This window comes from Oncorhynchus clarkii, chromosome 1 (genome assembly GCF_045791955.1).
Source record: "Oncorhynchus clarkii lewisi isolate Uvic-CL-2024 chromosome 1, UVic_Ocla_1.0, whole genome shotgun sequence".
NCBI lineage: Eukaryota > Metazoa > Chordata > Actinopteri > Salmoniformes > Salmonidae > Oncorhynchus > Oncorhynchus clarkii.
In genome coordinates this window covers 60,462,123-60,484,269 of record NC_092147.1, presented here as the reverse complement: position 1 = coordinate 60,484,269, position 22,147 = coordinate 60,462,123, and the positions used below count along the sequence as shown (strand labels likewise).

The following is a 22,147-nucleotide window of genomic DNA, read 5'->3' as shown; positions in this document are numbered from 1 at the left end:
GAAATTAACAGACTTGCTATTTTTCCGCGTGAAATTTGAAATTACAATAATAATTATCGCAATCGGCATGGGGGGGGGGGATTTGGGTTGGACCAGTTAGGAGAGGTCATTGCAGATCAAAATATGATCAGGGTGCAGAGAAACTATAAAAGACTGGCATCAAATCTACTGGGTGCACAACAACATTGTTAATCATCGCTCAGACTCTTTACAGCCATAGAGTAGGCTTCTCAGAAATATCCTGTGCTTCTTGTTTAAGCCGAGGAACAATGGCATCTTTCTCAGCATGGGTGAAGGCCAACACCAAAGCCTCCGTTTCATGTCTCATACCCTCTCTGTTGACACAATTTACAGTTTATGACTGCTCAGAACAGTTTACAGCAGCCAAATTTCATTTTGCACTGGCAAATCCTATCGCACATTATCCTGTACATTGCATTAGGACCCTAATCTCTTCTTTCTCTACCTCCTCAGAAGAAAGGAGCGCCTTCATGATTAACCCACTTTACAGCAATAAATAAACGCATCATCCAGTAATGTACACCAGATTTAATTGGAAGGAAAAAGGCCCAGAAATGCTCAAATCACAGAAATGTAAGTGGAAAATAGCGCACACACAGCAGCCACCATGGAGTGCTCAGATAATTAATTTGAACAGTCCATAATTCTCATCTTATACAGGCTTTGTTTTTTTATTGTTATTGTTTTGTACAGTATCCTGACATTTCCTCTCAAAATTGTACAGGTACAAACATCTTTTCTAACAAACTTTATTAAATTAACTGAGAAGTTACACAAATCTTTACAAAAATGTAATTTTCTTTCTCTTCTGGGTTTATGTCACATATATCCCATGTTGCTTTTGGTTTCCCATCTTTGCTTGGCTTCAAACCTGAAACAATATTAAAATAATGATTTAGCAAAAACCTATTTTGAGTACTTGGAATAAAAATCCTGCAAAATATATTCTCTTTTACAGAAAAGACAATTCATTTCTGAATGAAATACACATATTTCCAAGTTCTTGAGAGCTTGAAATGACAGTAAGTTAAGTGTAGTTCTTAAACATTGACATAACACATTTTGCACATATTCTAACCATGACATCCACTGTGACAGTTCAAAATGGCGTCTATCTAATTTTACGAGACGGCTACAGAACACGCTTTCTCTGTATAGGCGAAACTTAGCATGTACGCATACCTGTGCATGAAATAAGTGGGAAAGAAGCTGGCAAGCTAGGCAAATATGCATAATAAAATGTATGTCACTAACAAACTGCGATGTAATGTAAATTAAGGAGATAATTGTGGGGAGGAGAGCAAAAAGACAACACACCCCCAAGCGATTTGCGTCTTCCTTTTCTGGGCTGCCCGAGAAGCCTCCGCTTCCTGTTTGCTTTGCACAAAGTCACGGCAATCGGCGGCTTGAGCGATTTTCACGGCCAGCTATTGAGAGGGAGACAAAGACAAGGCCCATTAGAGGATGTAAATCAGTCTCTCTGGCAAGCAGAGCTCTTCCAACTGATGTGTCAGGGTGGCATCCCATGAGTGCCTCCGGTCCCCGTTTTGTCTCACCCCGACCATGATGCAATGACAGTCATAGCATAAAGATCCCTGGGTTGGTGAAGAAAAATAAAACATGGTACATACACACAGACAACTGCTTAACAGTAATAAGACAGTCAACTATTTACCACGAACGTGCAAAAATAATAATCATGACCTTTCTTAAATCGTTTTAATGTACACTAAAGGAGACCGTGCGCAGTTCTTTAAATGAAAAGTTAAAGGAATGACTGTGACTGCAAGTGGCAAACACATTTTGTTCAAATCCCAGGGAGGAAGTGCATGTATTGTCGAGCAGAATAATCCCAATAACCCCAGTCGCACAGAAGCACGAGAAACAAAAGGAGAAATCCTGTCACTCCCGAGATAGGTTTATTATTCGACCGAAGGAAAAGTTTGATAAACACTTGGAACAAATCACCCTTTCTAAAAATGCATAGAGTACAATCAGGGGAAAGAAAAAAAGTCTTAAGGTAATGAAGAAATGTGCCGCCATTTCTTAACTGGGGGAGAGAAAAAAAAAACCTGCTAGTGATTTTTTTCTTTCAATTATAATTAAGTGGGATAAACTTTATTAGAAAGACTAAAACTAAAATATCTCCTAATGCATGCTGGGATTAAGCAGGTCAGAGCGAGCAGCCAGGACAAATGTAACTCTAAAGGCTTTTTATCACCATATTTCAGGAACCAAGGGTGTAAAATGTTCTAATTTGGGATACATTAAAAGCCATAAAGGTCTTTCAAAAAGATTAATGGTACTTTGCTTGGATTTAAGATAAGGGCTTCAGCTGGCTGCAAGTACTGGGCTCTGGCTGGGCCCTCGAGGCATTAATCTATACAGTCACTTGGAAGATTTGTAAAGCGTCTGCATAACCTGAAGCTAACATACTATGACAGTTTTCTAATTCCTTGCCATTTTTTATAGGTTTTATAGCCAATAAATTATGTTTTCTAGTCGGAATGCTGGAGAAAGGGAAAGTTACAATGGGTGATCATTATGTCGGGAGTAGATTTGCCAGCAGATAATTCTCATCAGGGCGTTTTGAGCACCATGTTTAAGTGGTGTAGGTGCTAAATGCATTTGCTTGGCTGTGGCACACGCTGGGATTGTACATCTGAAGGTTAATTAAATTATTGACAAATCTCAGAAAGGCTCCTGTGTTCACACATTTTCCAAAAATAAAGTAATTGGGTAAAAGGCATAGTTTTGAGAGAAAATACAATGAAATTGGAGGATGCTAAATGGCTCCTTTTGAAGTTTACACCCAGATATGTATACTCTTTACAACACAAGGATTACCCACATTAACCTGCTCTCCCGTGTGGATCATTTGAAATGCAAAGGTCTAGAAACCACGCCTTCCTAAACATTCTTCCCAAACCAAAATTAAAATCCTCTTCCAAAACCAAAATTAAAACCCTCACATTCCCCCCTATTCTCTTTTCAAATGAAGCCACTGAGCGGTTACTATATTTAAAGCGTTAAAGGTCTTTAATTTTTTTATCAGTTCAGTCTACAATCCCTGATTGTCTTTACTGGGGCTCAACATTAATGTCAACCAAGTTACCTAGGCGACAGAACAGATCAAAGAGACAAAAAAGCCCTCAAATGTCTGATTAATCAAGCCTGCAAACAGCTTATTTCTTTTAGCCTGCATGCAAGTATGAAAATGAGATTCCGAGAGCAGTACATTGTGCAGATTTGTTCATTCTTATCTGAACAAAGCCAGCGGCAGCTTATTTCATGGATCACTGGCACTGTCAGCGCTGTGGCGCCGAGCAGGTGACGGCTCCTCTTTCTGTGGCGAGAACAAAATTAGCAAAAAGTCGGCACAAATTAGCCTCTCATATTTTCAGTAATATGACATTATTTTTCATTTACTTTTTTTGATCCACTTTTCAGGATTTTTTTCTCCCCCTCCTTCTTGCGTCTTAGTGCCAAATCCTTTCACATCACAAGCCAGAAGAAATGTAAAAAAAAATGTGCTGCCAGAATAAAAAATACAAAGCTAGAAAAAAAAGAAAAGAGACATGAGCCTACACAACAGGAAAAAAACAACTCATGTGTTCTTTGTTTAAGGCAGTCACACAAGCCAATCCATGTTTCCTTAAAACCCATATTAAAAGAAGATTTAGTGTCCGATACCATCCGTTTCCCCCCCCCAAACCATTGTCTTTCCTTTAAAAGTCTGTCCTGAGCACAGTCTCTGTTTAACACAAGGTTTATTCAAAGGATTAATACTGTGACCTTTGGAAGGTTTGCAGGCAGAATATTCATGCTGCATTATACCGCAGCAGTAGCAGCACCTTAGGGCCACTAGGAGGGTTAAGACAATAGTAACGCTTTCTGTTGTCACTCATGTTTGGGTCATCATAGAGATTCAAGTGGACCTCCAAATATGGGGCCTCATTATATTATATGTAACTTCAGCACAGACCATGTTAAAGACAAGACTGTGATAAGACATGTCCATTGTATGGACACGAAATAGTACTGAGTAACACGAGGTATTGTCATATAAACCCCCCCCCCCCCCCCCCCCTGAGCTGACTTGTATGCTACAGCATAGCCCACTTCATGGACCGCGTGGATGTGTCTTCTGTCAGTGACATCCCTTCCAAAATAATCCAGACATTGGGGGATCACGCCGGTAGTACTACCAGTTTACGAACATGACTGTATACAGTCTTCAGAGTGCGTAGTTATCAGTAACTTCTGGATCCCTGGATATCCCAAGATACACAATTACAAACAACAGCAGCTTCAAAAAGACAAAATGGCAGGGAGAGACGATTCAACTTCAAAACACGAATGCTTCTCTATATGGATAAAATGTTCAAGCTGGTATTAGGAATATGAAATAAATGATGGCTTTAAGGGAGAAATGGCCTTAAACCCATTCATAAATGTCCTATCCTGGGAAGCCTCTTCCAATTAAAACGTGTGAGAGGTGGATTAACAGGGGCTATGTGGCTTTGCCTCGCTAAATCACCACCCCGAGCTGCTCCGCTGCGTTTGACGTGTAAACGATTAATGACCAGCCTAATTCCCTTATCACACTACCTTAATGCCTAAATAATGTGGCCTTAGTCAACTTTGGGAAGCAGGGCTATATAAGAATGGAATGAATATCAGATTAGCAGCTCATATGTAATTTCAATCTAATTTCGAAGAATCGAGGTAGGGAGGGGAAAAAAGAAATGGATTTCTAGTCTGAAAAGTCAGATTGTTATACTTCAAATTGATCTTGTTTATGCCACGTGAAAGCATTACTGCGACAATGAAGCATAAAGCAGTTTGTCCACTAAATTGCTTTGATGTCATTCAATCTCTTTCCAATTATTGGTTGTCCTATCTGTGCAGGTTAAACAAAGAAATGCCTACGCTGATAAGAAGAATTAGGTCGAGTTCAACTCCCTGAAAAAGCCAGGGAGGAAACATGACAGTTCATATTCTGTGTATCTGTGGAAAATATAACATTTGTGATCAAAGAGATAACGGATAACCAAAAGTCTTGACAACGATTTGAGTGAAGTCGGGCTCAAATGGAATGCATAGGCCTAAAGCTTCACCTCTACGAGTGTTAGATTATGCGGATGTGCTCTTATTTCACTGTGAGCCAAATGGTGCGTAGGGCCATGCAATAGAATATAGCTAGAAGCTACCTTAACAAAACACCTAGCTACTGTTTACCATCAAAAGGTTCAGAGTCCCCCCCCCCCCCCCCCCCGGCTTAACGGCTACAAAGGGTTGGGATGACAATCCCATGACCCAAGTCTGAGACCAGGTCAATGCAACACATGATTTTGCAAATTGGTGTCAGGTCATCGAAAGTGTGCCCAGGCCTTAGGAACTTGATATGGTGAAGGGTAGAAGAGGGATAGTGTAGCAACTTTAACCCAACGCCTATCAACTTCGTCAAGAGGTTTGGATCCCTTGGTAAGCTATAAGGTTGTTGGCCGCTGGAACCCGGTTGAGTCCTGGACGGGGGTGAAACTTGGTCAATAGGAATGTAACGATTCACTGATATGCATCGGTCCCCGGTTCAAATGTTTAAGATATGAGTGCATCATTTATTTAGTTATTTAACCTTTATTTAACTAGGCAAGTCAGTTAAGAACAAATTCTTATTCACAATGACGGCCTACCAAAAGGCAAAAGACCTCCTTGCGGGGACGGGGGCTGGGATTAAAAATATGAATACATTAAATAAAAATATAGGACAAAACACACATCACAACAAGAGAGACAACACAGCATAGAGAGACCTAAGACGACAACATAGCATGGCAGCAACACATGAAAACACAGCATGGCAGCAACACAACATGACAAGGTAGCAGCACAAAACAGGGTACAGACATTATTGGGCACAGACAACAGGACAAGAAGGTAGAGACAACAATACATTAAGCAAAGGATCCAGAACTGTCAGTAAGGGTGGCCATTATTGAGTCTTTGAATGAAGAGACCGAGATAAAACTGTCCCGTTTGAGTGTTTGTTGCAGCTCATTCCAGTCGCTAGCTGCAGCGAACTGAAAAGAGGAGCGACCCAGGGATGTCTGTGCTTTGGGGACCTTTAACAGAATGTGACTGGCATGTTGTGTTGTATGTGGCGGATTCGAGCTGTAGTAGATATCTCAGATAGGGGGAATGAGGCCTAAGACTGTGGGAACCCAAACTGATCCAAATGTAGCATGCATCGAGGTCAGAAAATCAATTCAAACGTCACGAATTAACGGTTCACAAAAAGTTTTTTTTTTTTCTTTTTATACCTTCGGAAAATACCTCTCATCTTTGGTGACAACTGCGCCTTCTCCTTCAGTGTTGAACTAAGCAAGTCATTAAGTTGACAGTCATTGATCTACAAGTCATTTTGCATGACGAATAACCCCAGGCAATATCAGTGGCCTAGTTGAACTGTGCGTTGTGCACAACTGTGCGTGCTGACTAACAAGAGGTATCTCTATTCCTGATCTGGCAAATCTGTGTGTCACCATCATTCACATGTATTGTGCAAGACATTTCACAAACTAGGCTTTATTAGTTGAGTGACAACCAATGTAATTTGCCAGGTTATTTTTTTTATCAAATTGCGCTGTTGAAAAGGTGTGAAAAGATGTTTCACCAGAATAAAATGTCCTAAGCTACCGCCGGAGACACAACTCTCATCTGGCTATAGGTAGGATACATGGTGATCGGGTTTTAGCCTAGATTCGATTTTATTTTGATTGTTCAGGTTCACTATCAGTAATAGTTTTGCTTGAAATAATCAGTGTATATGGTAATTTATTTAATATAAAGGGTAATGTTGATAATTTCATAATGAGGACAACAATCACTTTTACTACCCGCACTGCATGTGTAACAGTTTAACTTTCAACCGTCGCCCCGACCCAGGCTCAAACCAGGGACCCTCTGCACACGTCGACAAATGACACCCACGAAGCATTGTTACCCATCGCGGCACAAGAGCCGCGGCCCTTGCAGAGCAAGGGGAACCACTACTTCAAGGTCTCAGAGCGAGTGACGTCACCGATTGAAGCGCTCACCACCTAGCCATTTCACATCGGTTACACTCACCCCCCTTTTGACCACCTCCTTTTCCGCAGCAACCAGTGATCCGGGTCAACAGCATCAATGTAACAGGATAGCTTTCATCCTTCGCCCGACACTACTTCAAGGTCTCAGAGTGAGTGACGTCACCGATTGAAACGTTATTAGCGCGCACACCGCTAACTAGCTAGCCATTTCACATCGGTTACACATGGTCGAAAAGCGGGAAAAGAAGAGTCCATCAAAACGTACAAACTGTCCAAACCACTTGATTATGAGATGGGGTGAAATTCAATGTTAGGCTATAGACTCAGTGGTCATTTTATTAGGTACACTAATCTAGTACCGGTTTGAATCCCCCCCCGTTGCCTCCAAAACAGCTTGAATTCCTAGGGGCATGGAAACATTGCTCAATTGGTATCAATGGACCCAAGGTGTTCCAGGAAAACAATCCACACACCAATACACCACCAGCCTGTACCATTGACACCAGGAAGAATGGGGCCATGGACTCATGCTGCATAGGCCAAATCCTGACTCTGCATGACGCAATGTCCGGACCAGGCAATGTTCTTCCACTCCTCAATTGTCCAGTCTTGGTGATCTCGGTGCCCACTGAAGCCACTTCTTCTTGTTTTTAGCTAATAGAAATGGATCCCGAGGTGATCGTCTGCTACAATAGCCCATCCGTGACAAAAACCGACAAGTTGTGGGTTCCGAGATGCCGTTCTGCACACCACTGTTTTCAAGTAATCCTTGACCTAGAGCGGAAATTCTTGTTACGGTTCTACCTCGAAGACTAATGCAGGCTGCGAATACATATTCAGGACTTTGGGGTGGGAACGTTGTGGTGATTTCCACATGTAGCAGAGAAATCACAAATAGGGCACTGACGCACCGCTCTCAGTGTAACTAGCTAGCATGCTAACCGTAGCTAGCTAATGAAAGTTTATGTGAAGACATTTCAGTTAAGACAGGCATTACTGTACGTCAGGTGAAAATAATTATTTCAGAAATATAAATACCTGCCAAGAGATGAGTCTCAGCTAAAACGTGCCTAAACAAGCCGTTGACATGTTTTCGGGTTGATGTTTTGTCGGACTTTTGCCGTTTGATAATTCCAGTGAAACAGTGTCGGATTCCAGACGTCATTCCTATTTGGAAACGCACACAGACATGATCAAATAGCTACATTCTTTGTTCTCTCTGTTATCATTTCCGCACGCTAGCTATATATCAATGCATTATCCAAATTGCGACTGCAAATCCGCAATAGAAATAGAATGAATATAAGCTCCGGTAATATGGATAGCCTAAATATTGAACGTTTCGGAGGGTGTATGGAAGCAATGGGCGAGTTAGTTTTGTATGGCCAGGTTCCCCGGGTGGGTTGAGATGTCTCTTTTGGATCAATGAAATGGTAGAAAATAAGCAAACCCCTGCACACCTGGCCATGCAAAATGAATTGGCCTAAAACATTATTGCTCAAAACCATTCCTCTTGTGGCGACGGGGGGAGCGGGGTTCTAAAATGCAATCATATGATGCAATTTGACATTTATAAAATTGTCTTTTTTTATGCAGACTGGCTAAAAAAAATATTTAAATTTAACAAATTACCCAATGGATTGCGATAATTTGCTGGTAAAAAAAGGGGGAGGTGTGAAAAAATTTGTTTGGGCAACATTTTTATTTGCTCCATGGCAAGGCGGCCAAGTATCGTGGCGTCACTAGTTAACACATCTAGTTAACTACCTTTACCTAATATCAGATTTGAAACCTAACTCTCACCATAACTACACTGCTAACCATAGCCTAACCCTAAATTAAGACCAAACAGCTCATTTTTGTTTTCATGAATTTGTACAATATAGCCTATTTGGACTTTGTGGCTGTATAATCTCGTGGAAACCCAAGTGTACGGAGAAAAGCTTTTTGGCTCTCAGACGACTCGCAAACAGGAAGAACTTATCAGCAGGTGTTTCTGACTAATAAACATGTCCATGTTGGATGGTGGTCAACATTTAAATGAAACACAGGCCTGAAAAGAAATGTAGGCTAAAAATGATTTGCACGTCATCTCATAGGAAAAGACAAGTAAGACGATGACTTACAGAGCATTCGAAAGTATTCAGACCACTCAACTTTTTCCACATTTTGTTAAGTTACAGCCTTATTCAAAAATGTATTCAATTGTTTTTTCCCCTCATCAATCTACACACAATACTCAAAAACAGGTTTGTAGAAATTCCCACATTTATAAAAATGGCACACCTGTATTTGGGGAGTTTCTCCCATTATTCTCTGCAGATCCTCTCAAGCTCTGTCAGGTGGGATGGGAAGTGTCGCTGCACAGCTATTTTCAGGTCTGTCCATAGATGTTCAATCGGGTTCAATTCTGGGCTCTGGCTTGGCCACTCAAGGACATTGAGACTTATCCCGAAGCCACTCATGCGCTGTCTTGGCTGTGTGCTTAGGGTCTTTGTCCTGTTGGAAAGTGAACCTTCACCCCAGTCTGAGGTCCTGAGCACTCTGGAGCAGGATTTCATCAAGGATCTCTGTATTTTGCTCCGTTCATCTTTCCCTCGATACTGACTAGTCTCCCAGTCCCTGACGCTGAAAAACATCCCCACAGCATGATGCTGCCACCACCACCATCATCATGCGTCACCGTAGGGATGGTGCCAGGTTTCCTCCAGACGTGACGCTTGGCATTCAGGCCAAAGAGTTCAATCTTCTTTTTTTTAGGTCTTTAGGTGCCTTTTGGCAAACTCCAAGCGGGCTATCAATTTATTTTACCTTTATTTTACTAGACAATTATTTTTTCATGATTGCCATTTTATTGCCAGTCCGTCATTAATTAATTAAACTGTTTGTATTATTAGCTTATAAAACTGTTGATGGTACATTATTGTAAGTGTGAGTTCAAAGCTTGCTAATAAGCCTTCCCTACTCCGATAATGGAATATGTACAAAGCGGGCAAACTTTCAGACTTTTTTTCAGTCCCTAAAGATGACAGTATCTAGCATCAGATTATTAGGGAACAGAAAAATAGAGACATGCTTTATACCACTGGCTGTTCGGCAGCATCTTCCCAGGAGTGGCTCTCTTTTTGCATGTCATGTAATGCTGTTTGTCAAATTGGCAGCAAGATTACATAAACCTCTGACACGATTGCCCCCTGAACGACAATAATGATAATCTTTATTGAGAGAACATGACAATGCATCTTGAATAGAAAATAATATGGGAAGGATATACAGCTCATGGCTTTGATTAGATAAGCAGTCAAATAGTCTCACCAGACAACCAATGCCAGTAATGCTTTCATGTACTTGGACGTATTATTATTTTTTTTTACACCTACAGAATAAAGACTATTTGTCATCATGAAATTGTATAATGACCAATAGGGATGTGCATCTTTTCCTATCAAGACGATTTGATACATAGATACATGGGCTCCGATATGATACAGGAACGATACGTTTTTATTTTGAAACGTTTCGGTGCGAAATCAAGCTCAGGTGCATCCTGTTTCCATTGATCATCCTTGAGATGTTTCTGCAACTTCATTGGAGTCCTCGTGGTAAATTCAATTGATTTTGAAAAGGCACAAACCTGTTTATATAAGGTCAGAGCAAAAACCAAGCCATGAGGTCGAAGAAATTGTCTGTAGTGCTCCGAGACAGGATTGTGTTGAGGCACAGATCTGGGGAAGGGTACCAAAACATTTATGCAGCATTGAAAGTCCCCAAGAGCACAGTGGCCTCCATCATTATTAAATGGAAGAAGTTTGGAGCCACCAAAACTCTTCCTAGAGCTGGTCGCCGGGCCAAACTGAACAATCGGGGGAGAAGGGCCTTGGTCAGGAAGGTGACCAAGGACCCGATGGTCACTTTGACAGAGCTCCAGAGTTCCTCTGTGGAGATGGGAGAACCTTCCAGAAGGACATCCATTTCTGCAGCACTTCACCAATCAGGCCTTTATGGTAGAGTGGCCAGACAGAAGCCACTCCTCAGTAAAAGGATTTCCTGAGTCATATTCTCTCAATAAAGATGATCATTATTGTCGTTCAGGGGGCAGTCGTGTCAGAGGTTTATGTAATCTTGCTGCCAATTTGACAAACAGCATTACATGACATGCAAAAAAGAGAGCCACTCTTGGGAAGATGCTGCCGAACAGCCAGTGGTATAAAGCATGTCTCTATTTTTCTGTTCCCTAATAATCTGATGCTAGATACTGTCATCTTTAGGGACTGAAAAAGAGTCTGAAAGTTTGCCCGCTTTGTACATATTCCATTATCTTGCCTCTTCTGAGTAGGGAAGGCTTATTAGCAAGCTTTGAACTCACACTTACAATAATGTACCATCAACAGTTTTATAAGCTAATTAGAAAAACAGTTTAATTAATGACTGACTGGCAATAAAATGGCAATCATGAAAAAAGAAAACGAGGGTGCTAAGCTTCCACTACCACCAATTAAGGCCTAATTACAAACAAATTATATATGTGTTTTGCTGTGGGCTTTAATTTAAAAAATGGCTTTAATTAAAAGAGAAAACATGCTAATTAATTAAACAGCACAAAAAATCTACATTGAAAAGTATGCTTTGTCTATCAAGTAATTAATGAAATACAATAATCCAAATGAGATTCCCAAGCATTTGATAAAAGCTTAGTACCCATTTCAAAATTAATGGGTGAACATTTAATGTGAGTCATACAGAGATACAATAAAAAGTTCATTCTGTGATAAATTGCTTATGGTGCAGGGAAACCGAACAAAGAAAATACTTTCCCTAAATGTTTCTCAGTCGCCCGGGGGCCTAGCATGGGTAGAGGAAGGGGAGCCTCGTGTTCTGATGTGGGGCGGGGGACAGCGAAAATCTGATAACGAGTGTTTTCCACAAAAGCAATGCTCATTACATTTGTATTACGAACACGTGGCATCTTAGGCGAAGGTACTGAAAAGGGAGAACACACAAATAACATAAATAACACGAAAACACTTAGTTCAGCTCTTTTGTCTCGCCCAACAAAAGCCTTTTTGTGCCACTTTTGTTTCACAATACTTAAAACAGTGCTTTCTAAAGGGATGCATGTCAAGGGTGGTTTGGCATTCTTTCGTATAGCTCTAGTTTCATTGAAAATGGTAGAAGTAATGAGATTTATAATCATCTCAAGGCATTTTGCGTGGTATAAGAAGTAGTGATAACCCTATGCAAGTTAACAACCACCATTTACATGGCTCTAGATCTCTATCTCCGACCAACAATGATCTAATGTCAAGTGACTATTAAGTTGGTCCTTTACACTTTATTTAGATATCCAGAGTTACTCTAAGAATCTGGATTGCCACGAGCAGCACCTGTAGATAATTTGGCTTGGATTCCTGTGTTCAACTGTCTACGGTATATGTTTCAGAGTGTCATTTCTATGGGATCTATCTGTACATTCGCCTACCAGTGGTTAGCCAAGGGGCTATGATGAACCATGCAGGCATTTCTTTCCAGAATTGTCATATTCTTTCGCTTCTGGAATTCATGAAAAGGACATGCGCCTCCCCCCATTGTGTCAGACTAGAGCGTTTCTGTTTTGAAGTGGTAATGCTCCGCTAATAGCTGTGATCAGTGCTAGGGGGAAACTGGAAGCACTAACATGGTGTGACATTTTTTTGTCTTGTATTATTCTCTCTTACTCTATAAAAGTACTGCCGCGGAGTATTCCAAAGGGGAGCTTATTGCTTGGTTTGTACAGGAGAGGGAAAATGAGCAAGTGTTGCAGGATGGATGTCCGCTGAAGAGGCAGTGATTTACAATAAGCATTGGATTAAGTAGTGCATAGCTATTTAACCTACCTACAGCTATGGTTGGGGGTAATCTGTTAAACTCTTTAAACCACGTGGGTAACGCATTGTGAATGATTCATAGGCATTTATGAACCTGTGCAGGCAGTTATAAGGAGCCACGAGCTGTTATGAGCAGATGCTGTACTACTGAATTACAGTCGTAGCCGAATACAGCCTTCGTTTCATTTCCAGGAATGCTTTCTGGAATTCATCTTTCAAATAGAGCTGCTGAATCCTATTAACTCGCTTGACAAAAGGGTGTGCAAGTTATATATAGCACTTAATATTATGCTAATTGGGGAAATTAATTACACTATATGTAACCTACAACTGGGTAAAATAATGTTCAATAATCAAAGGATGGAGTAGCAAGTGGCCTTATTGGAAGACATGCACCACTTAATACACTGTACTAATATTAAAAAGTACTTTAGGGACCAGAAGCTATTCCTAGTATTTTGTGACTTCTATGCCGGCCTTTGAGAAACAACAAGAAAAGAACGGCTCGGCAAAAGATCAACAAACAAAACTGCACGTGAGAAAAGAGTAAACGCTGCCAATCCTATCGGCAAACAACGGCTTTCTAAAATGTATAAGGTATTAGGGATGAAAACTGAAGGCTTCCTTCGAAACTGTCTCAGTAAGGTACCAGTTAATAATATGAACAGATACCTATGAAGGAAAGCGATTGCTTTGTATCACGTTTTTGTCGGACTTAATACTTAACTTCCAACTTTAAAGAAGAACATAACTTTTTTTTAAATATATTTGAAAAAGGTACTAAAAACAAGACTTGCAGCCTCTGGAGAATATATTTAAATATATACTTTAATGAGAACACAATCTCAAAGCAACCGGACAGATGAAAGCGCATGTATCAGAGAATTTGTAAGGAGCCTTCAAAAAAAAAAAAAAAAAAAAAAAAGCTTTTAACAAATTGTTTTCATATTCAGATTAAAAAGAAGAAAGCAAAGGCAACAAAAAAACAAAACATTAATTGATTGCGCAAGCTCAAAACACGGCAGAAACAAACAATTCCCTTATTGGGAGGAACCTTATGACAGGCTTTCTTTCAATCTTCAGCCATTTCACCGTGGTTCAAAGAGATACGTATGTGCAATGCTGGTAGATTGAGTATGAAAAGGCTGTGATACATAGTTGTTCACAGTGTACTAGGTTTTCTTTACAAATAACGCCTTGGGGGACAGACACACCCTCTTGAGTACTTCACAGCTGTCTATTCCTTTTCCGTTCTCTCCGTGTTAAAAACCTATCCCTGCACTAAAAAGCCTGCCATAATGTCTCTCAAGTGTTATGACCGTAAACAAATGAAACGTATAAGCCATTACATACAGTATCAAATGAGACTCTTCAATAATAACCTTGAAATTGATTCTGGCCCCAGTTGAGAATATTGATGCTCTAAATGTTTTTCACCATAGGACTGTCCTGAATCAACACCAGTGACTCAAACATCATTGCAATGATGTTGAACTCAAGGCAGATTAGACATGTGGGTGTAGAATTCTCCGCCTAGATGCACTTTTCTCCAGAGCCTGTTTCATACACGACATGCCATTATTTATCAATAATAAGGCCACGTAAACCGCTTTGGCTAAAAGTGGCGGCTACATGTAGACTTTCGGTTCGAATGCAGGAATTGAAGCTGCAACCTAGGTACTTCCTGCAGCCACTTGTAGCAAACTACACTACTCTCAAATTGATCCACTTTTTTTTAATTTTTTTTTTTAGATACAGTATATTTGGTCCAACATCCACTAGTGAGACTGAGCAAAACATATTTGAAAAGGGACATTGCAGCAGTAACACAAGTAGGGTTGGAAAACTACCGGTAACTAACAGGTCATTTATACTTGAATAACTTAAAACAAATTTATATTCATAAATAGTACAATTTTTTAAAATATATATCTGTGTCCATATTGTCCATGAGTTTCTAGTGGATAGACCATATGGTTCAAGAGAAAATATCCTAATGAATTATAAAACATCGAGACAACACTGACATTATTTTTTAATTAACTCCGCAACTCTTCCAAATATTGACTTTTTTCACAACTGCCACCAGTTTGGCACCAAAACAACAAAGAAATATCCTTTATATAAAAAATATATATATATATTTTATGCTGAAAGTCATATTAAAATACCAGTGGTATTCATTAAGTTGATGGGTTACATTTAGGATAATGTTTTACAGCTTTGTCTTTCTATTTTGATTTCTTTATTATTTCATATATTTAACATGTGATAAGGCCACACAAAGGGCCAGAAATAATTATAGACACCTGTGATAATTTGAAGTACCCAAAAAGGACACTGTGCTAAAATTCCCTTCAAAACTTACAACAATTCTGTTTTTTTACTGGTAAACGTTACCAGTAATATACCCTCCCTTTGCCACCATGAAAAACATCAGTAGGCTTGGGTGGTATACCATATACAGGGGTATTTGGAAATAGCCACATTTTTCAATACCGTCTAATACATTTGAGATTGTTTAGCTACTTTTTAAGTAAATACCTGCAGTGAACTTGAGCAATATGTTAGGGGATAAAGATCGCGTTCTTCATTTCACCTGTCACATAATTATTTATTATGAAGCTTACCAGTAGTACCCAGTCATGTGGTGTTTGTTTACAAGCACACAACGACGATAGACTGGAGCCTTGTGAGTCTCTCACTGTTGTGCAGCACGCCCAGTTGATCTAGTTTGAGTGTGGAATTCACAACAAAGATTTTGCCAGCTAGATATCTTATAACTATTAAGTGAACTGTCTAAAAATGTGCTAAATGCTCTGCAGTTGTGCATTTGATTCGCCAATTTAGTAGCTAGTTCGCTAGATAGCTTTTTCAAAAATTGAGTTTTGCTTGCCGGTAACGCTGAGAATCCCCTCCTGGACCAAGAGCCTTGCTGTGTAATATTTGTTTTGTACGTGCAGCAAACTATGAGTAGCATTTTTGAGTTATGTGTATAACTTTATGAGCTGGGTTGTCTGTCCTGAAAATAGTTTAGGTCAGAGAGTGTATAGAATGTTCATAATGCGATTGTTAGCATTCAATGTGGGATTTTACATGTACTTCTGCCAGTATTACCGAATATCCCGGTATGGCACAAGGTCGGTATGAAGGTACGATAATCTGGATACCGCCCAAGCCTACACATCCGTATCCACTTCTGTACAACATAGTTAACATACTACAGTAGAATTAATGGTGAAATCTCAATCAATGGCCTACTCACTCACAGTACTGTATGAAGTAGGTGGAATTTGTAGGTCAGTTGTCATCAGCTTTCATTATCACGTAGAAAACATTTCCATCAGGCTAATAATGGCCTAATAAAAAAAACAAGTGATACAGAACAATGAACACAGTCCGTCTCACCAATTCTGTTGTACGTGATAGTTCCTTCTGATACTTTGTCCCCCTAAAACTTCAGTCAATTCACTGTTCTCATCATGAGGTAAACACAGCTACAGAGTGAGCTATGGCTGCCAGACTGCTGTCAAGCCCATCCTTCATGTTCCTGGCAAGCCACAAGGGAGGTGACAGATAGGCGAAGAACCTCCGCTAATTCTACCCAAATCCACTAGTGCTCTAAGAGGCTTTCTGGAACTACAGGTGCCACGTTCTCATCAACAAAGCAAGTCATTCAATTTTTCTAATCTTTACTTTGACCACTTGCATTATCGTATTTTATAGTCCGTTTTATATTATGCTGGGTACAAGAATCAGCCTTCAACAAACAGTCTGCTTGCATGTAAAATCAAATCCCTTACTGCGCGTGTCCCTCTTCAACATTTTGAATAGACAACCAGGTTAATGTTTGATAGAGTACAAAAAGCATCACGATTTGCGTGCAGGGCCTAACTTTTGTTGTGTTCAAATGTTTACCTGAACAAAGCTTTAGGTACGGTGCCTTCAGCAAGTATTCACACCCCTTTACTTTTTCCACATGTTGTTGTGTTACAGACTAAATTGAAAACGGATTCAATTTAGATTTTTCCTTCGTCACTGGCCTACACACACAATACCCCATAATGTCAACGTGGAATTATGTTTTTCAAAATGTTTACAAATGAATAAAAATGGAAAGGATTCAATCCCTTTGTTATGGCAAGTCTAAATAACTTCAGGAGTAATAATAATAAGTTGAACTCACTCGGTGTGTAATAATAGTGTTTAACAAGATTGTTGAATGACTACCTCATCTATGTACCCAACACATACAGATAATTGTAAGGTCCCTCATTCGAGCAGTGAATTTCAAAACACAGATTCAACCAAAAGACCAGGTAGGGTTCTCAATGCCTCACCAAGAAGGGTACCTATTGGTAGGTGGGTAAAAATAACAACAAACAGACCCTTTTAGCATGGTGAAGTTATTACATGTTGGATGGTGTATCAATACACCCAGTCACTACAAAGATACGGGCTTCCTTCCTAACTCAGCTGCTGGGGATGAAGGAAACTGCTCAGGGATTTCACCCTGAGCCCAATGGTGACTTTAAAACAGTTAGAGTTCAATGGCAATTTTTTTATTTGACCTTTATGAAATAATGGGAGATGGGATAAAACTGAGGATGGATCAACAACATTGTAGATACTCCATAATACTAACCTAATTGGCAGAGTGAAAAGGAGGAAGCCTGTACATAATACAAATCTTCCAAAACATCCGGTTTGCGACAAGGCACTAAAGTAATACTAAAACAAATGTATCAAAGCAATTCACTTTTTGTCCTGAATACAGTGTTATGTTTAGGGCAAATCCAATACAACACATTACTGAAACATAGTGGTGGTTGCATCATGTTATAGGTATGCTTGTAATTAGGGATGCACGATATATCGGTAAAGAATCGTCCGATATTAGCTAAAAATGCCAACATTGACATCGGCCCGATGTCTAGTTTAACGCTGATGTGCAAAACCGATGTCAAAGATGACGTGCATACCTATATAACGTAGGTACATGTGTTGCTACACGTGCAACACAGCATTCCTAACCTAGCCCACAATGTCTGCTGTGTGGGTCGAGCAGTCAACAAGGTGAGCATTCATTTGAAAGAGTAAGAACATTTCAGCGAGAAAACTGAAAGGTGAAATCCATTAAAGCCAAGATAATGGAATTCATTTCCCTTGACAATCAACCGTTCTCTGTCGTGGGTGATGTTGGCTTTCGCCGACTGTTCAAGCACCGATACACACTACCAAGTGCGCTATTTTTCAGCTGTTGCCCTACCGGAGTTACACAGTAATAGCATCACTGCTACTAACCTTCACGACTGACATTTGGACCAGTGACATACGCCCCATGAGCATGCTGAGTCTGAGCATGGGCACACTAGCAAGCTCCATTCGAACAACTGACTAACAGAGCTGAAACTTCACTGCTTGACATGTATGATGAAATCCTGGTTGAGAATGAAACGACTGAACAACAAAACAGCACAGCAAGTAAGTGAAAGAAATAGGTTTTGATGATGTTTTACTGGTAATGGGGACATACGTAAATGCCAACAAAATAACTTTTTGGTCAGTGTGTGTGTGTGTGTGTGTGTGTGTGTGTGTGTGTGTAACCTTTATTTAACTAGGCAAGGCAGTTATGACCAAATTCTTATTTACAATGGCGGCCTACCCCGGCCAAACCCGGACGACGCTGGGCCAATTGTGCGCCGCCCTATGGGATCCAAATCACAGCCGGATGTGATACAGCCTAGATTCGAACCAGGGACTGCAGTGACGCCTCTTGCACGGAGCTGCAGTGCCTTAGACCGCTACGTACATGTGTGTGTTAACTATTTAACTGTACTAGAATGCTTAAAAGGACACAAAAAAATATCAGTCATCGGTATCGTTTTTTTTGGGCAAGGAAAATATCAGATATCGGCCAAAAATGTCATATCGGTGCATCACTACTTGTAATCGTTAAGGACTGGGGAGTTTTTCAGGATAAAAAAAGAAACAGAAACGAGCTAAGCACAGGCAAAATCCTGGATCAGTCTGCTTTCCACCAGACACTGGGAGATGAATTCACCTTTCAGCAAGACAATAACCTAAAACACGAGGCCAAATCTACACTGGAGTTGCTTACCAAGAAGACAGTGAATATTCCTGAGTGGCCGAGTTACAGTTTTGACTTAAATCTACTTCAAAATCTATGGCAAGACCTGAAAATGGTTGTCTAGGATTGATCAACAACCAATTTGACAGAGCTTGAAGAATTTTGAAAATAATAAATTCATGTTGAACAATCCAAGTGTGGAAAGCTCTTAGAGACTTATCCAGAAAGACTCACAGCTGAAATTGCTGTGTGAATGCTTATGTAAATGACATATTTTTGCATTTCATTTTTCAATTTATTTACCCATCTACACACAATACCCCATAATGACAAAGTGAAAACACATGTTTTAAATATTAAAATCATCCATTTTGAATTCCGGCTGTAACACAACAAAATGTGGATTAACATGCCAACCAGACCAGACACGTCGCAAAATAGATTTAGAAATCCATGTTATTCAATTATTGCGCCAATGAGTGTCTGCGTTGCCAAGGGCTAAAATAGAACTCCTTTCTATTTCTGACGCAGATCGCGATGAAATTCCTGCCTCTCCCATCTCCTCATTGGTTTATAGAAGCAGGTACCCACGTGCCATCTCCTCATTGGTTATACCCACGTGGGTGATTGAAAGACAAACTGTTTTGCCGGTAGTCGTGGTAATACTATGAAAGTTTAGATGCCAATCACCATATAAGTTCAAAGATGAGAGCCTGGAAGGAGGAGAGATGACTAAAAACGATTCGGTTGGCCGTTTTATGTGTGGATTAATTGGCGGAGTAGAGGAGCTTGTGCATTTCAGGTAAAATAAATACTCAATGTTTATATCCCAGGACAAATCAGCTAGCGAGTGCAAGCTAACTAGCTAAATTGCCATACATGTTTAATGCTTTTCGACCTGTCCCCAAATCAATGTCATTGGTTCAGAGTTTGTTTTGCTATTTTAACCTGCGTGTCGTGATCGCGTTTGGTGTAGGGGGACAAAATACATTTATGCACGATAGCGCACGCGCGCAGCCGGTTTGGGTTCAGTGTTAGTCAAGGGACATGAATACTTTCTGAAGACACTGTACATGGCTGACAGCCTGAAACGTGTATGCTGTAATGATAAGGGTCGGGTAGGTTACTTTCTAAATGTAATCCGTTACAGTTAATAGTTAGTTACCTGTCCAAAATTGTAATCAGTAACGTAACTTTTGGATTACCCAAACTCAGTAACGTAATCTGATTACATTCCGTTACTTTTAGATTACTTTCCACTTAAGAGGCATTAGAAGACAGAAATGTTACAAATTGAACAACATCTATTGCAGGATAAATCAATGTTAAAGTTTACATAGCTGGCCATATGATGTTACATTTTACTTTATGGGTTGGTTATGTAGGCTTCTCCTAACCCATCACTCTCTACTACATATAATAATAAGATTCAATTATATCTTTACATTAAAAACCAAAGTTAACAGAATTCTAGTCATTCCAATCAATGTTATACCCCTTGATCTTCAAGAACAGGACTTGGAAATATGGAAGTATAGATTAGCCAAATTGTTTTACCTGAGCATGACCCTAAATCTAAGGACTTATTAGCCAGCACTACTTTGTTGTCATGGAGGACTGATTGAGCTTATATTTTGGGTTCTCATGGAGTGTGACAGTTGAACTAAGCACATGAGGAATTTCTAAGTTACATTCTTCAAGAATCAATGGATATATACACACTACCAGTCAAAAGTTTGGACACCTACTCATTCAAGGATTTTTCTTTATTTTTACTATTTTCTGCATTGTAGAATAATAGTGAAGACATCAAAACTATGACATATAGAATCATGTAGTAACCATTATGAAGTGAGAAGTACACAGCGTTGTACGAGATCTTCAGTTTCTTGGAAATTTCTCACATTGAATAGCCTTCATTTCTCAGAAAAATAATAGACTGACGAGTTTCAGAAGAAAGGTCTTTGTTTCTGGCCATTTTGAGCCTGTAATCGAACCCACAAATGCTGATGCTCCAGATACTCAACTAGTCTAAAGAAGACCAGTTTTATTGCTTCTTTAATCAGAACAGCAGTTTTCAGCTGTGCTAACACAATTGCAATTGCATTTCCGATGATAATTTCGCCTTTTAAAATGATAAACTTGGATTAGCTAACACAACGTGCCATTGGAACACAGGATTGATGGTTGCTGATAATGGGCCTCTGTACGCCTATGCAGATATTCCATTAAAAATCTGCCGTGTTAAGCTACAATAGTCATTTACAACATTAACAATGTTATTTTAATGGACATTTTTTTGCTTTTCTTTCAAAAACAAGGACATTTCTAAGTGACCCCAAACTTTTGAACAGTAGTATATATTATTATATATAAATTTATAATTCCAAAAATGGATGTAGCAACTACAGATTGTCCCTTTAAGTAAACTTGTGCAAGTTTGAGCACATGTCCTTTAGGCCTATGGATATTTTGTCATCAGTATCAATTAGATTGAACAACAAAAGCCCCACTTTTATTCCACTGGCTGGGATCCACACTATACAGCTGTTGCAAGAGCGCATTTTTCACAGGTTGTCCATCAGTTACAAAAATATTGATAGGCAGCTTGATAGGCAGCTTAAACTTCTTGAATTCAACCATTATTGTGTTCAAATACACATTGAGATTTGTGAACAGCAATCCACAACAACCACAATCTGTAAGGCGCAAATAGCTAAATGAGAGAGCAGCAGTGTGATTCACATCAATGCGCTGTGTAGATATCAATAACAAGTGATATCCGTATCGCTGTAAACTACACCATTGCTGTCATCCTTTACCTCCAAGTGTTTATTAAAATTGGATAACCTTTGGATGCCGACAACAGTCGCACTATTGGCTTGGACTGTAGCCTACAAAAGCCCATTCCTGCTCTTTTCCCGCAATCCATCAACCACATTTGGTGTGTCATCATAGTGGTCTCTGACTTGTGGTCAGATTCGCTCAGGCGGAACAAACTTAAACTTGCGCCTTTTTTCAACGCTGATTTAAATGTCATTGAGAAAACAGAGAAGTGTCAACAACAACAAAAAATTCCC

General features: G+C 39.8%; 1 protein-coding gene across 1 annotated transcript in view; it reads right to left on the bottom strand.

The window, feature by feature from the left end:
• Window positions 1-665: 665 nt before the first annotated feature.
• LOC139416722 (family with sequence similarity 204 member A) overlaps window positions 666-22,147 on the bottom strand; it is a 36,042-nt gene continuing 14,560 nt past the window's right edge. Inside the window, exons 6-7 of the mRNA XM_071165723.1 lie at window positions 1,339-1,448; window positions 666-892 (exon numbers count right to left, since the gene is read on the bottom strand). Of these exons, the coding sequence (XP_071021824.1) occupies window positions 841-892; window positions 1,339-1,448 (162 nt within the window). The 3' untranslated portion in view covers window positions 666-840. The remainder of the gene's footprint in view (window positions 893-1,338; window positions 1,449-22,147) is intronic.